The 17,316-nt window shown below is 38.3% G+C and overlaps 1 protein-coding gene across 1 annotated transcript in view; it reads left to right on the forward strand.

Moving 5' to 3' along the window:
* Antxr2 (ANTXR cell adhesion molecule 2) overlaps positions 1–17,316 on the forward strand; it is a 131,151-nt gene that overhangs the window by 15,108 nt on the left and 98,727 nt on the right. The window contains exons 4-7 of the mRNA XM_036201660.1: positions 3,971–4,052; positions 4,669–4,776; positions 4,893–4,961; positions 5,920–6,000. Coding sequence (XP_036057553.1) covers positions 3,971–4,052; positions 4,669–4,776; positions 4,893–4,961; positions 5,920–6,000 — 340 coding nt within the window. The remainder of the gene's footprint in view (positions 1–3,970; positions 4,053–4,668; positions 4,777–4,892; positions 4,962–5,919; positions 6,001–17,316) is intronic.

Genomic DNA, 17,316 nt, shown 5'->3' on the forward strand with positions numbered 1-17,316 from the left:
TTCTTATCAGCTTGTGGCCACCTTAATCCAAAAACTCTACCTACGGGTTAAAAGTCTATCCTGTTTAGTACAGACCCCTTCAGGAGAACTGACTGGTAGACTTGGTAGGGGGAGGAGCGCTCCAAGAACATGGGCAGTTTTAAGTTAGGGGAGGCAAGGGTTCTTACTCAAACATGCTGAGACACCTTTCCCTTCCCATCCTCCCTTCTCCTCCCTTCCCCTCCCTTCCCCCCTTCCCGCTCTCCTCAGCAGAAACATGAGTGACACTGTGAGACCTCAGGGTTTATCATACAAGAATCAGCACCTAGTTTCTCCCTCTGTCCCCTCCCCCTCCTTCCTCTCTCTCCTCTTTGTCTTTTCCCTCCGTCTTTCTCTGGTTGATAATGGGGTTTTGTTCCCTGGTTCTCAATTAAAACAAAAAGATGTTTAATAAACAGTTCTATTTATTTTAACCCTATTTCTTTCCAAAACATACTCGAGGCTCCTTAGGATATAATAACATTAATAAAATATGAAACAAGTAAATAAGATCTTAGAAAAGAAGATTAAACAAGTGGCTAGCTATAGAACTTAACAGAATTTTGTGACTAAGACATTTTTTGTGGGATTCTTGGCAGTTGGGGCAAAATAAAAAGTTGACATAGGAACTCCTAAAAGCTGTTCTTTTCTAATGAGAGACAGAAAAAGTGAATCTGGAAGAGAGGAGGCAGAGAGGAGCTGGGGGGAATATAGGGAGGGGAAACTGTGATACACACACACACACACACACACACACACACACACACACACATTATATGAGAAAAGAATCTATTTTCCATAAATGAAAAAAGAGGAATAGACATTTGGAATTTAAAAAAAAATGTTGACATAATTGTAAAAGGCAGAAAGGAGGAAGTGCTTAGCAAGTACTGAAAGGTGACAGCAGCCTTCAACTGTGGGGCCTCCTGGGGGTTTTACTTGATAGCGGTATCCTTGGCAACAGCTTCAAACAAACACTGATGTGGTTTCAATATTACCCTTCCTTGTAGTTGAAGACACATTGTTTAAGTGAAGCCCTGTGAAACCAGACTTTCAAGATGACATGAATCTGAGCATCTCTTAGCAGACCCACTGTTCCTCACCCTTCCTTTTCTTCTCATTTCTACTCACATTCCTTTAGAGTCCTCTGCCACAGCACCGTGTGATGTGAGACCTTCTGTCCTTAATCTGCAGCATCATCCACTTCTCATTTGTTGATTGAGAAACTTAGAACTTTTACTTCTTGGAAGCCCCTTGAGATCTGCCCTGTCTTGGTCTGGGTTCCCATTTCCCTGAACTGACATTGACTAAGAAGAGCCTGACAGCTTGGATACTTACTGTCATAGGTGGCCCTCACCTGCCTCCTGCGTGCCCATGTCACTGGCTCTGGGCAAGGACAAAAAAATGGTGGCCCACATGTAGTATGGAGGGGCATGTGGGCATAGGCACACTTAGGGATAGAAAACTTTGATGTGTTCTCTGTCACCCTAAGTGGACTAGCCGTGGCCGGAAAAGATTGTGAATCCCACATTGGTGGGTTCCTTCTACTCAGCCTTGCTCTTGATTCTGGCTCTCACATGCAGTAGTGAGTGGGTCTGAGCCAATGGGAGGGCTATTTTTTACCACAGGGATTCTGTTTGTGTAAGCTTGCACATCAGTTGTCTCTCTCCTATTTGACAGCAAACATTAATGCTTGAGGACACACTGCCACTCATTTTGAGGAAATACCAAGTATTTGATATTTATCTGCATTCAGATAAAATCAGTTTCAAGTTGTTTCCATAGATCTCTAACATAAATATTTATACAAAAACAAGCTTATACATTATGGTATTTACTCTGTCATCTGTGGAACTATGGTTATTTCCTACGGAAGATTGAAAATTTTATTGAGCATTTATTTTTGCAAGATGCCTGACAGTAAGGAGCAGGTTCAGAGCAGACTACATCAGCAATAGAAGACATAAGCATCTAGTGCAAACCTCTAGTCTTGCTGAGAAGTGAATAGTTTCAATTAAATTAATTGGGTGAGTAAAATGTTACAAGGAACTAGGTTTTATCACAGTAAAATTTTAATGTAGATATGAATAGAAGCTAAGAGTTTAATGAAAGGCTATGAGTTGGTGGTTCTTTAAACCAAGCATTACAAAAGACCAGTGGCCTCATTTGGAAGAATCTATTGAAACAGGAAATGTAGTTAGGTTTATTTATACCTTGAAACTTGTGCTGTGCTTTCTAGAAGAGTCATGAAATGGAGATTGGATATCTTTGAAAAAAATTCATAACGCTATTCAAATATCACCAATAAGTTCCTTTTAAAATGTGTGAAACACAGTGCATGGATCATTGAAATATTCTAGTATATTTCTTATTAATTTTATGTGTTACCACCACATGTTACACATACAACATGTACATATAATGTACACATGAAATTCTTTATAAAACTTCAGAATGCTCTTTAATATTAAGATGATATTATTTTTATTATCCAACTCCTTTGTATGTTATCTGCAGTGGTGTGAACATCATTCATTGTTTCTTTAAAGGACATTAATTCTGTTGATAGTTCCAGATTTGCATTTAAAAAGTTTTTTTTGTTCTTATTGAAAACTAAGAGTTAAAAAATACTTTATGAAGATCTTGTCTGACCCTTTAAAATTAATACTTAAGCTAGATATGGTTGACACACATTCATGATTCCAGTACCCAGAAAATTAAGACAGAAGGGTACCGAGTTCGAGAACAACCTAGACTGCATAACATACAAACCCACCAAACACAAAACAAAATGAAAACCCTCAACAATTGAATATATTTTGGACTGCTTTTGTAACATTATTTTGCCTCAGGATTCTTAGTTTTCTTTTCTTTCTTTCTTTCTTTTTTTGAAGGAAATTTTGGTATTTATTTTTAAAACCCTAAAATGTGGGTCTTGTTTTACTCATCCATAAAAAATAGCTTTTAATAACATTGTAGGTATTCCACTTAGATATTTTCACTGGTCAAGAAATCATTTATGATGAGAAAGACTTTGTCAGACTTGGTGATGCCTGCCTTTAATCAATCCCAATACTCCAGAGGCAGAAGCAGGTGGGTCTCTGTAAGTTTGAGGCTAGCATGGTCTAAAGAACAAATTCTATGTCAGCTGGGGCTACATTGTGAGAGGAGGGGGAGAAGAAAAGAAGAAAAAGATGCTTCTTTGCTTTTTTTTTTTTTGTCTTTCTTATTCACATTTTCTCTAACAGGAGTTCATTGACCTCTTGTCCACCCATCCATTGTTTTACCCATTCATTCACCCACCCATCTATTCATCCATTTACCCATTCATTCATCAAATATGTATTAAGTTCCTACTAAAATTAAGAGGATATGCTGGAGTCTGAATGTGTGAATAGTTCCTCCAAAAGTGAAGTCCTGAGACTTAAGACTTGATAAGACTGAAGCAGAAAGTGTCGCTTTCCATGTGCAAGGGTTAACATTAGTCTGTAAGAGTTTAGGAGTTTGTAAGAGAGCAAGGCAATGCTCTCTTTTAGGAAGGTGGGGTGAGAACATCCAGAACATTTTCAGGGAGGTTTAGGTACTTCAGTTTTGTCTTTGTTTGTATGAAAGGAAGCATACTGGACTTCTTAGCACTTGATAAAACAAGTATGATCAAAGGTATCTGTTCATGGCTCAAAATATATATGGTATACTTTGATTCTATGACATATTTAGTACATTTACCTATGGTATACTTTGATTCTATGATATAATTAGGATGACATGTAGTACATTTACCATTGCATGGTTAAAATTCATCACATCTATCAACATGATAGAAAGTATAAGAAGTGATATGCCCTCGAAGCCCACATCCTTCCCCTTTTTCTTACTAGTGTAGACTTAAGTTATTCAAAAAGTCTTTATTATGGTCTTTGGTCTTTATCAATCTCCTTTATTTTTATTTCAGATACAAAATTGGTAGAGGACTGGAGGACTTAAAGGCGGTCAAGCCAGTTGGAGAGACATACATCCATGAAGGACTAAAGCTTGTAAGTTATTTTATATTTGTAAATATGAGAGAGAGTGGCTGCTTATTATGTAAGGAAAGTCCCTTTACATATTTATGTCTATTTTTCCAATGGTTTAGTCATCCTAGACATGACTGGTAGAAAACACCAGTTGTGAGTGTTAATAAGTGAAATTTTGTCTCTTAATAAATCTGTCTCCCTCTGGAATTATATTCAGATTAACCATACACTCACACACATATATTTATGTATGTCTATATATCTTTTATATAAGTACCCACATATTTCAAATAAAAATGCTAACACAAATACCTGGATTTATCAACTAGTATATGTATTATTTTGTAGTCCTTAATATCTTTATTTTGTCAGACCTACAAATTCAGCTCTATAGACCATGGTGGTTAATAGTTAAAATTAGGCTGGGTGGTGGTGGCGCTAGCCTTTAATCTCAGCAGTTGGGAGGCAGAGGCAGGAGGATCTCAGTGAATTCAAGACCAGCCTGGTCTGCAGAGAGAGTTTCAGGACAGCCAGAGCTACACAGAGAAAGTCTATCTTGAAAAACAAAAACAAAAACAAAAACCAAAAAAAAAAAAAAGGGAAACAAAAAATGTTAATAATTATTCTTCATTTTCAGGCAAATGAACAAATTCAAAATGCAGGAGGCTTGAAAACCTCCAGTATCATAATTGCCTTGACGGATGGTAAGCTGGATGGTTTGGTACCGTCCTACGCAGAAAAGGAGGTGAGTGCTGAGCAGGAGCTGTCTACACACCCGTGTTTCAGTTAGCTGTGTGTGCACATATAGCTTATTTGAGTCTCTCTCTTTCTCCTCCCTTTCCTATTTCTGCTTCTTCACAGGCAAAGAAGTCCAGGTCACTTGGTGCTAGTGTTTACTGTGTTGGAGTCCTCGATTTTGAACAAGCTCAGGTGAGTTATACCGGATCTGTAAACTGTGACTCACTAACTTGCCTTAAAGATCCTTAAAAGAGCTCTTCTGTTGTGACTTAACAAAGATTTTTTTATAAAACGTTGTATGTTTTGAGCTCTCCTAAAATGTCAGAATGTTCATAGGTCTTGTTATGGAAAATGAAACTCAAAATAAATTTCTTGAGTATTTATTTGGTGTGAATCTTAAAAGAAGATAAATGTTTAGATGAATACTGTGTAACATCCCTTTACCTTAATTGGTAGAACTATGATGATAGTTATGTCTAGAGTTCTTATCTGCAGGAATTTGAAGAGTCTGTTTAGAAATCTTTTAAGATGTTTTTCTTCTTTCTTTCTTTTTTTTCGAGACAAGGTTTCTCTGTGTAGCTTTGCGCCTTTCCTAGAACTCACTCTGTAGACCAGGCTGGCCTCAAACTAACAAAGATCTGCCTGCCTCTGCCTCCCAAGTGCTGGGATTAATTAAAGGCATGTGCCACCACCGCCTAGCCAAGATTTTTTTTTTTTCATATAAATCTATTGCATGATGTTTTCTCACGAATCACTTTACATTTAAATTTTTGTGTGAGTAATGGCTAAAATTCCAGAATCTCCTGCCATTAACAGTAATTAGACTATCTCTATATTGCTCTAACTTTGTAGCCAATGACCTTTTTTAGTTCATTTCATGGTTCATTTCATTTCCCTTTGGAGGGAAAGTGGTCTCCTTACCATTAGTTCTTGGCCTTGAATTTTAATTGTATTTTTATAGTTACATAACACTGTCTTGTGTGTATACTTGTGTGTGTGTGTGTGTGTGTGTGTATATATATATTTGATCATTAAAACAACTTACTGCATCACAGAGTGAATGAGTCATAGGCAGTAATTTTTTAGAAGAATGCAAGTTTATAAAGGTTGTGTCTCAGTCACCCATTAAGTTTTCATCTTCTTTTTAAAGCTGGAAAGAATTGCTGATTCCAAGGACCAGGTTTTCCCTGTCAAAGGTGGATTCCAGGCTCTTAAAGGGATCATCAATTCTGTGAGTATGCCTCTGAGGTCCAGAAGGCCGATAACTTCACAGGCTTTTCAAGCTGTAAGAGCAGTTTTTCCCTGTGGAGCAGGTGGGCAGTGTTCAGTGAAAAGAGAGTGAGGTTTCTTTGCTGCTGCCAACATGAGGTAATTCTAAAGAGCCAGACATCTGTCTTTGTCCATCAGACTTGACACTGTTTTCCACGTGTGCTCTGCAATCCTGGGCTGGTGATTTCTAGTTTAAGATTTTCACCAACTGTCTCCGGCATCTCCACCCTTTCAGCATGGAGTTAACCATCGCATACCTTGAGAGTTTCTCCAGGCTTTATAGGAGAAATGTAAAATAAAAAATTTGATTGGAATGCGTGATGACTGCTTCCTCCACGCCTGTTTGTGGATTAGTCAGGCAACTTGATCCAGCGGCTGAAGGTTTGATGGCAGTTGTTCTTCCCATTTAAATGATTAATAGTTTCCCTGGAGCACATAATATTTCTGTTTGGGATTCAGCAGTGTCTTCCCTCGTGACTGTTAGACTCTGGGCTCTCCTGAGCGGGGTCTGGCGGGGAAGACGAGGAATGAAATTTGGAGTTGAGTTCCTGGCTCTTGCTGTGGAGGTTTATGTTTCGTTTTACTGCCTTTTGCTAGAAGCACTAGGAACAGTTGCTATTAAGTATTTATGATATTTGGTAAACATCACCCTAAACTGCAAGTGAATATATATCTCGAAGCAAAAATCTTTTCCTTTAATCTTTAGGCATTTATAAAAGGGAAAAGTATCTCCCTGCCACCATTTGGTTCTGGCATTTTAAATTTCTCTTTAAAGATCATGTTCCTCAGATAGGCAGGGTGGGATTTATTGGCTTTACTTTTACAAGAACTAATGGAGTTTTTAGAGAAGACATATAAGTTGGTTCGGTCACATCTAGTGGACATCCCAAATGTAAATGCAGAATAAAACAGAGATTAAATCATTGCAGGATTTTAGTAGATTATTTAGTTTTGATTTTTAGTGAAAAATTGCCATGTGAAAAATAGTTAAATTTTATGGCTAAGTTCAGGGTAAATAACAATATGATGTAAAATTTAAAATCCAAGGGGAGGGAGAAATAACTGACACCCAGTAAACCGGTCAGTGGTGTGTATTTTTGATAGATTTTTATTGTGCTTGGGGATATGCATGTAAAGACCTCTCTGGATTAGTTCTTTGATTTTGTGTTGTTATTGTTCTATGCATCTGAAGCTTAACTCAGAATCTTCTAGATGACAGCCTAGCTTTCCAAAACTATGATTGGGGGATAGAAGTACAGTTATTTTTTCCCTTCAGGGAAACTTTAGGATATGATTTAAGTACATTGCAGCCTATCTGCACTGAAGCTCTTGGTGGATGTTAGCTTGAATAAGTTATGTCAGAAGAATCAGTAGGAAGTTAGAAACTGAGTCACATTGCAAAACCACTTGCATTTCGTCTGGAGGGTGCAGATGCGTACCCTGTCATTAGCCCAGTTCAGCTCCAGCTGCTCTGTCACAGCAAGGAACACCCCCTTGGGGAACCTTGCAGGGTCTGCAGGTGGAAGATGGAGACCAACAGCAGTCTGGTCTCAGTAATGCCTGACGTGTTTATCCATGAGATGCCAGCTTGGGGTTGACTCTCTTTGTAGAAATAAGATGCGATTCATCTACTCCATCTCTTTTTTTAGGACAGAGGTTGCTCAGTCCCCAAGAATACTTAAGACCCTTGTTTATTCTTAAACTTGAATTGTATTTTATAGTTACATGATACTGCCTTGTTTGAAACATGTATTTGTTATTTATAATAAATATAGAATGTCTTTCAGAGTGAGACATGCTTTATTAAACCGATAGCTGAAATTGTACTTGGTGTGTATTTAAATAAAGCTAAGCAGATGGAATAAATAAGAACACCTCAGTCTTTCAGAGAAGTGAGAAGAGGGGAGTTGTAGTTACCCCAGGGGGTTCAAAAGAAACTAAATCACAAATGCTAACGTGGATTGGCTGTAAACTGATGTGAAGACAGGCTTGGTTTGGATATATGATGCTATAGAAGGCTTTTTGTGGCGGGATTTGAATGGGTCTCTCACCATTGGAGTGGGGCTAATTATTAACGAAGCACACTTGGCTAGAATGGCCTGAGCTTGGTGATTTAAAGAATAAATGTTGACAGGTAGCATTGACTAAGATCATGAAGATTTAGGCATATTTGAATGAGTTTCATTTCATAAGTGAAATGGAAGGTTAACTTAGAGCCTGATATTGGTATGATGGTCATGAAGATTTAGGAAGAACAGCAAATAGTAATGGTTAGGGCGACTGGTAGAATGGAGTCATGTGTTCACAATCTCTTACAGTTGTCCTTGTGAAAGAGGGAAAAGGGGTGGAGACAGTCTGAGATTGACAGTAGGAAGACCAGGGATGACTTCCAACCTGCTGCTATGGAGCCATGTGACCTGGAATATATCCTGTAATGTAATTCTCCTGAGTTTTAAATTTTAGCTGTGGAATGGAAGTGATGAGTTGTATTTCATTAGATGGTGAAGAGTGTTCCAGGGCAGAGATGCTGGACTTGAAAACATCTGGTAGGAAACTAGGAAAGCAGAGATCAATGACCATATAAGATGCAGCAATCGATCCAACTGTGAGGCAAACCATAGGGAAAGATGTTCAGCATGTGTGTGACAAAGTCTTAAGGATAACAGGACACAACTGTGTGGGGATTGGATCCACATAACTACATAAAAATTGAGTTCAGTAAGCAGGTCATAAAAAGGAGTTCTAGATGGTATGATAATCAATGTCAAGTGTTTGGCCAGACATTACTTCCAAATCTTTAGGTCATGGGATCACAACTCAGTCTCAAACCGGGTAATGAGATCTATATTTGCTATGTCAAAAGTTATGTAAAATTTCAGGACCCCACACTCACAAAAAAGGCCACAATTTCTTTTGAAGGAGTACTCTTTTCCAATGCTACTTAGATCCAGGTATCAAAAGGAAAGACTATACTCAAATAACCATAGTTCCTTAAGGCAGAGGATTTTTAGTTTGTTAAGAATAAAACTAAGTCAAGGACCTAACCGGGGAAGCACCCAGCAGGATCTTGTTCCTGGTCAGAACGAGGTCTGGAATGGGGTGAGCCTGAACCTTTAGCTATGTAATTCTTACGTCATGATGTGTGGACTCCTAGGCATAGGGTGGTACCAGTGCTGTAGTCATGTTGTTTGTGATAGACGGGTAGTAAAACGGTGAATTTGGGTGATGTAAAAGTTACTAAAACCCGAAAGATCTCTGGATCATAGGACTCAGGGACAAAAAAGGAAGTCAAATGTAACAGCAGCATTTGGCTCCTAAGATGGATAAACTAGCTGAAGGCAGAGTGAAAACTTCTCATACAGAGTGGGTGGAAGTTTCCTTGACAAACAGAAGAGCTGAGCAGAGAGGGGAATCCAATTGATTTTGAGAAAAAAACAAAAAACAAAAAACAAAACCCAGAGGGGGAATGTCCCTTAGAAAATTGGAAGACAAATTAAATGTTAAGGTTGGAAATTTTTAAAATTGAGTCATTACATCTCTCTTCATTATTTCCCCCACCACACTAACTGCAAGCACAAACAATTTATATATTTCTAAACTTGAGATTATTTTTAAAAAATTGTAGTCATTAAAATTGTTTTTGGTTTCTTGAGAAAATGATTGCAAGATTTATATGTGAAATGAAATTGTATTTGAACTACTAAAAGTCAGACCAAACTTGTGAGTATCCCGTGGCTCAAGGTCAGTGATGCATTACACAATGCTGTGGAAGAAAAGATAAAAATAAAACAAACCCACAGATTGATGAACAGTCTAGAAAGAGCAAAGTAAAAATGTTCTGTGGAAACTCCCTTGCTTTTATTTTTCAAAGTAGGGCCATGGATGTTTCACTACTTGGAATTATTATACAAGTTTTGTTTTTAATAAGAGTATCTTGGAGAAGATTAATCAGAAAGAGATGAATCCATCATGAAGCTGGCTTCATAGAATAACTGATCAGAAACTTAAGAACACTATAGTCAGGGTGACTGGGGTTAATAAGAATGTATTTGGAAAAAGAGCTAACATAAAGTACAGGTGCACAAACAAGAAGCGAATAATCCCAGGCAGTGTGTATTCAAGTAACATTGTAATACATGCTTTCTAGGAGGAACTACACAATGTAGATTTTAAAAGTCACTTCATCCACAGTGTTGGGAATATAAGCATTGGCATCTGGAGCTAACTTGTTTCTAGTCATGTTCATTGTTGTTTTGTTTGAAAAAAAAAAAAAACTGAGTGGGTGTAGAACTATGTTATAACAGGAAAGGGAAATACTGCAAGCTCAGTTCTCTCTTGGCAAGCAGAGAAGCTGGAGCCTCATGGCTGAACACCACAGTGACTTTGGTGACTGTCTTAGCTGGGGAAGCCTATATTTGTAAAATCGTGGTTGATGAAAAGCGCAAAGCTTGAGTGACTGTAAAGATTTAGTCCTGAGGAAAGAAACCAAATTGACAAGATATATTCAAACCTAGAATCAGTTTTCAGGGTGCTGCTTAGATGCTACATGATCACCAAGGATTAGGCTCCTTTTTTTTTTTTTTTTTTTTTAATCTAAAGTCACAAAGGTTTCTTAGCTTTTACTATACTCAAACTAAGTACAAAAAATTTTGTGTGGTGATATATTGTATACCCTAATAAAATTTGCCTGAAGATTAGAGAACAGAACAAGTCACTGGATTAAAGATAGATGTCAGGCAGTGGTGGCACACACCTTTAATCCTAGCACTCCAGAGGCAGAGATCTGTCTGGGTCTCTGTGAGTTCAAAGCCACCCTGGACTACATGAGATTGACTCAGTCTAGGAAAGAAACAGAGCCAGGCAGTGGTGGCACACACCTTTAATCCCAGTATTTGGGAATCACACTAGAGGCTTTTTCAGGATGAGGAGTTGGTGAGGTAAGAGATGGTGGCTGTAGCTTGTTTCCTTGTCTTTCTAATCTTTCAGCATTTACCACAATATCTGGCTCTCGCTTTTTAAAAAATATTTTTTTATTAAAAGACCTTTTAGATTTCAAGTTATTATTTTATAATTAGGATACTGTACTCGTCAATAAAAAAGGAGAAACTACTTCAGGATGAAGAGCTATATACATAGCTGTGATGGAATTAACAGACAGTTTGAAATGGGGGATTGCTTTTTCTTCCTTTCAGAAATGATACATTAATAAAGCAAGACAAATAAAGTACAAATATGCTTGAGCATAGAAATACTTAGCAGTCTAAAACTTACTACCAATGTCCATTACTTCCATTTGCCAGTTTCCGCCAATGCCTGCCCATTCCCTTTCCTAGCTCTAAGAACAATTTCCTCTAAGGAATCTAGGTGCAGCATAAACCTCAAAGAATCCCAGTTAGTGTAGAACTTACACAGACACTAACTCCTTGTTAATCTGTATAGTTATACAATATTTGAGCATTCAAAGTTAACTTTGAGTCCACGTAACTTTGATTTCACCCTGCTATCCATGCTGTATGTACTCCATTGAAACTATTCAGATCACAGATGATAAGAATTTATTTACTACTAGTGTTAAGTGTGAGAAAATATTAATCTGTAAAACTGGGTAATCGAGAAAAGGAAGCTTCCCTAGGGATAGCTGGATCTAGCTAGCTTGGTGAATATTGTCTGTGGCTTTATTTATTGACGCTCTCCTGCATAGAGAAGTGGTAGAGTGTAGGGCTTGTAGAAGGTTGCAATGACTGTCTTTGGTCAGCAACCTACTGGGAAGTAACTGCTACTCACAGGACTCAGATCACAGGTCTTGGATCAGAACTCCGTCCTAGTCAACTGGGGCATGATATGATGTCAACATCATTTAGAGCCCTTGGGGTAATAGTCACCTTTGTCCCATGACCTGAGGTTCAGTCAATAGGGAGCTGTCATGATCAGTAACTTCACTGGGGCTATTTGTAATAGCAGATGCTTTCTCCAACAGAAAGGAAGCTTTATCCATAAAAAAAAAAAAAAAGAAGATTAAGAAGATGTTCTGGGGGAGAAAGAAATCAGAAAATAGTACAGCCGACCATAATATTTGTATACATTTACACTGTTCACAAATACTCTAAACAAGACAGCACACTTACTCTAAATTCTCTTTACCCGAAGATGAAAATGAAGAAATTCCTTTAAATTGATTATTTTATTAACCACACCTATTCGTTGACATTTAATACATACAATTAACATTTTCTTTAAGAAATCCTTTGGTTGTAATTATAGCTTAAAGAAATAAAATCCACTTTGAATTATTAATTACAGGTTTATGATATTGTGTGAGAAAACTAAACTTATGGCATTAGGTAATCAAAAAAAAAATCAAACACCAACATTCTATCTGTTAACATGAACCTGTAAGGACTAACTAGGTGTTTGCTGTATTTGGTGGTGTGTGTATGCTTCTTCAGCTGTGTGGATATATATGTGGCTGTAGAGGTCAGAAGACAACCTGAGTATTGTTGCTCACCACCTTTGTGTTTGACGATGTGGCTATGATTGGCCTAGAACTTCAAGTAAACTAGAATTCGTGGTCAGGGAGCTCCAGGGATCCACCTGCTTCAGCTCCCGAGTCACCATCTTCAGGATTAAAAACACCTGCCACCACAGCACTTGGCTTTTCATATGGGCCCTGGGGCTCAACTCAGATTCTTAAGCTTGCAAAGCTCTCCCCTTGAGAGCAGATTGAATTGAGTAGAAAGTCAGAAAAAGACAGAGAAAAAGGCTAAAATAAATGATCAATGCACTAGAGTAAAACTATAGTGCCAAAGTGTGTGATTTCTCGGTTATATCTAGTTTTCCCTCAAATCATGATTATTTTTTTCATGTGTGTGTGTGTGTGTGTGTCGCTGTGTGCATGTATGTATTTGTGTGCGTGTGTGCATGTATGATGTGTATGTGTGTGTCTGTGTGCATGTGTACATGTATTTGTGTGCATGCGTGTGTGTCTCTGTATTTGTGTGCATGCGTGTGTGTCTCTGTATGTGCATATGTGTGATTGTGTTGTGGGGATGGGGATTTTGAAAACCTAGCCCTCTCAAGCATTATAGCAAGTGCTCTACCATTGCTGTGCATCCTTAGCTTCATCCTAACTTTTAAAAGGCGTTCTTACTGAGTACTCAGTTCAGCACTTCCCTGTTTACAGAGTACTCAGTTCAACACTTTCCTGTGTTCTGGTAACAAGGATAGAAGAGCCCCCAGACTTGTCAAACTTCATTGTTTCTAAGGCATATTTACTTGAGAAAAAGATAGAACTAATTATATGACTCTTCTATCATTACTCACAGAAAAACATTTTATTTGCCAGTCCATATTTGTGTAAAATCAGATGGAACAAATATAAATAATACTTTCATTGAATAAATAAAACACGAAAAAGGGCAACTCTGGGTACTAAGAAATAATTCATGCACCATTGTGAAAAATGGGCTACCAATCAGTTTCTTGAGGTTTGGAAATGAATCATCTAGTTATTGTTAGTTTATCCTGTGATTTCAAAGCACAGTGTATTGAAAGCCTATATGTTATTACAAAAACTAACTCAGAAAGCTGGGTTTGGTGGTACATACTTGTATTTCCAGCACTTGGGGGTTGGTCTAGAATACTCAGGAGTTCAAAGTCATTCTTGGGTCCATAGCCTAACTTGGGCTACAGGAGACCCTGTTTCAAAACACACAAACAATGACAAAACAAAACAATACCCCCAAAACACCTCCATAGGAAACTATGAAAATAGGCTTTTCTCTTTTATACATCCTACGTTAAAAACTCTCTTTAAAATATAGTATTAGACTAAATTTATGTTCTTAATGCTGTTATTTTATTTTTGCTTTTTATTGTTTTTTCTTTATTATTTTGTGTTCAGCCCCCTGCCTCATGTGTACAACCACTTGAAAATTTGAATCCATACAAAGAAATGTTTATTGTGTCTGACTTAGGATGATTTGATTAATTCAAGTAGCCCACCATTAAATTCTGTTCTGGCTAGTTATATGTCAGCTTGGTACAAACTAGAGTCATCTGGGAAGAGGACCTTAAATGAGGACTGCCTCCATCAGACTGGCCTATTGAAAGTCTGTGGGACATTTTATCGATTAATGATAGATGTGGGAGGGCCCAGCCCATTGTGGGTGGTGCCACTCCTGGGCAGGTGGGACTGAGTTCTATAAAAGCAAGCTGGGAGCGCTGTGGAAAGGAAGCCAGAAAATAGCATTCCTCCAAGGTCTCTGTTTCTGTTCCCAAGTTGTGGTGATATATTGTATACTCTAATGAAGCTTGCCTGAGGATCAGAGGACAGAGCCAGCCACTAGATTAGATGTAGAGGCCAGACAGTGGTGGTACACACCCTTAATCCTATCACTTGGAAGGCAGAGATCCAAATGGATCTCTGTGAGTTCAAGGCCACACTGGAAACAGAGCCTGGCAGTGGTGGTACACACCTTTAGTCCCAGTCCTGGGAAGCACACATGTCTTTAATCCCTGGGAGTGATGGCTGGGCGGAGAAAGATGTGTAAGGTGTGAGGAGACAGAAACTCAATCAGTTCAGCTGAGACCCATTTGGGTGAGGACTCAAAGGTTTTCAGTCAGACAATTCGTGGAGTTGGTGAGGTAATAGATGATGGTTGTAACCTGCTCTTCTCTGATCTTTCAGCTTTTACCCTGATATCTGGCTCTGTTTTTTCTTTTTTTTAAAAGACCATCTAAGATTTGAACAACACCACATCCAGGTTCCTGCCCTGATTTCCCTTCATGATGGACTGTAAGTCCTAAGATGAAACAAACCTTTTCCTCTTCAAGTTACTTTTGGTCAGGCTTTTTTTGTTTGTTTGTTTTTGTTTTTAAATCATAGCAGTAGAAAGCAAACCAGAAAGCTCTGTTTTCATTTATTTGTCTTTGAACTACATGTCCAGACCTGTATTTGTTTTTCAGTTAAATATAATTAAATTGAGCAAGTGATATTTGTAGCATAATGTTCCATACACTTTTTGTATTAGGTTGCAGTTTAAAGGTATGGCAATCCTATTCATTTAAAATTATTTACATTTTTATGGAATAGGCTATTTAAAAATAATATATGGACTTTTAACTCTGTCTTGGCTTATATTGATTGTTGAAAGTTTGTGATTTTGTTTTGTTTCCAAACTGGACATTTGATATTCAAATCATAATGCTCTGAGCTATGTCTAATACTGTTGTCATAAGCTTTGAAGATGCCGTAGGTTGTAAATAATATTTTGACTTCCTCGCTCCATTAATTTATTCCAGGTTAAATTTTATCAAGGGAGTATACCAAGTATAGCTTTTCATTAAACAGCCCTGTATTGTCCCACATTCCAGAAAACAAACAAACCTATTAGCTATATCATACATAGTTTTCAGCTCATGGATACAGCTTTTACTTTATGTGTGTCCTACTGGATATTACAACTCACCTCTAACATGTAGACTCACTCAGGAGGTTATCTGATCTCAAGAAAAGCATAGAAAACTCCACATACATGAGAAGACATGCTTTAAAATATATCATAAAATCTATTTTTTTCTGCAAGTGATGGTTCCTTGACCACAGTGTCATTGTGTTTGGTTACTAATCAGCAGCTATAAACACATGAGTGTGAAATGAAGCCCACACAATTCACTCGTCACAGACAGGGATTTCTGGAATATCTGGCTTCTGACGTAGGCTGGTTCCCATTCTCCAGTTCTGTGCCAGCTCTTGCTTGCAGAGGGTGTGTCTGCCCCTTGTTAGCTAGTGAAGAACTGGGTCTCTAGTGAAAGTCTGCAACCTGACACTGCATGAGACAGAGGATGTTTAATCCAAATTAATTTGGAACATGCCTGTAGCACCCAGGGTGAAACACCATTTTGATATCGCATTCAAGTTGGGCTGCAGAGAAGGGACCTTAGTGACATCTACCTTCATCTCAGGCCAAACATCTGTGCCCTCAAGGAGGCCAGCAGGCAGCTGCCACAGCTGCCTCTCCAACCGAAACCCAGCCTTGGTGCTAACCCAGAGTGGAGACTAGAAAGCCTTATCTGATTCTTCCCTTTCCCCTCGTCAAATAGAGAAATTCCACAAAATCAGTGTTTGCAATTTCACAATCTCCTCAGAGAATTATTGCTTCTGAACTGTACTGGTGATAGGCAACAGAAAATTAGCAATTACTGTCTGTAAGGGACACTGTAATTAGTTCAGTAGCAATTTCTTATTTATTTATTTATCTATCTATTAATTTATTTTTGTTTTTTTGTTTTTTTGAGACAGGGTTTTTCTGTGTAGCCCTAGCTGTTCTAGACTAGGCTGCCCTTGAACTCAGAGATCTGTCTGCCTCTGCCTCCCAAGTGCTAGGATTAAAGTGGTGAGCCACCATGCCCAGTTCTTAAACCCATCAGAAATTTTATTACACCCTACAAGTCAGAAAAGATGATATATTTGGACTCTGAATTTTTTTATGTTACTAGAAAATCATTTTTTAAATCGTTATACATATTATACCGGAGGCACCCACACAAGTCTTATAGGAGGGAGTTTCAACAAAGACATTTAAACCTGGCCACTTGATTAGCAGTTTATTCCCCCACAAGACAAAATCTTATTGGTCTGTCTCTTTTCCATTGTAATTCTACACAAGCTTGGAAGCACAAGATTTACAAATGGTGCTGCTGCCCCAGTAGCGACTCCTCCATGAGCTCTACTTCCTGGATTTTCACATCTTCATCTTCCACTCAGCCTGTATCCCGGGGGAGCAGATGTCATGAAAAGGACCTTAGAGACTGTGTGGTTCACAAAAGGAAGAAGCAAAGAAATAAAGAGAAAGAACAATGAAAGACCAGCCTTAGACATGGTGCACACACACATACCACACAAACACACATACCACACCCCCACACAAACACATACACACACACCACACACAAACACACACACCACAACCCCCCATCACACATACAAACACACACACACACACACACACACACACACACACACACACACCACATACACTCCCCCCCACACATACCCCCCACATCTCACACACACACACACACACACACACACACACACACACACACACACACTCATCTAAGTCTGCCCCCGAGAGAATACATGTTATTTATCTTTCTGATTCTTGCTTATGTCATTTAACACTATCTACAGCTCTGTACACCTTCCTGCAAATATTCTTTTCTTTTTCCTTTTGAGGTTTCCCCCCTTTTTTTAAAGTATTTATTTTTAACTATGTAT

The sequence above is a fragment of the Onychomys torridus genome, chromosome 10 (genome assembly GCF_903995425.1).
Source record: "Onychomys torridus chromosome 10, mOncTor1.1, whole genome shotgun sequence".
Lineage (NCBI taxonomy): Eukaryota > Metazoa > Chordata > Mammalia > Rodentia > Cricetidae > Onychomys > Onychomys torridus.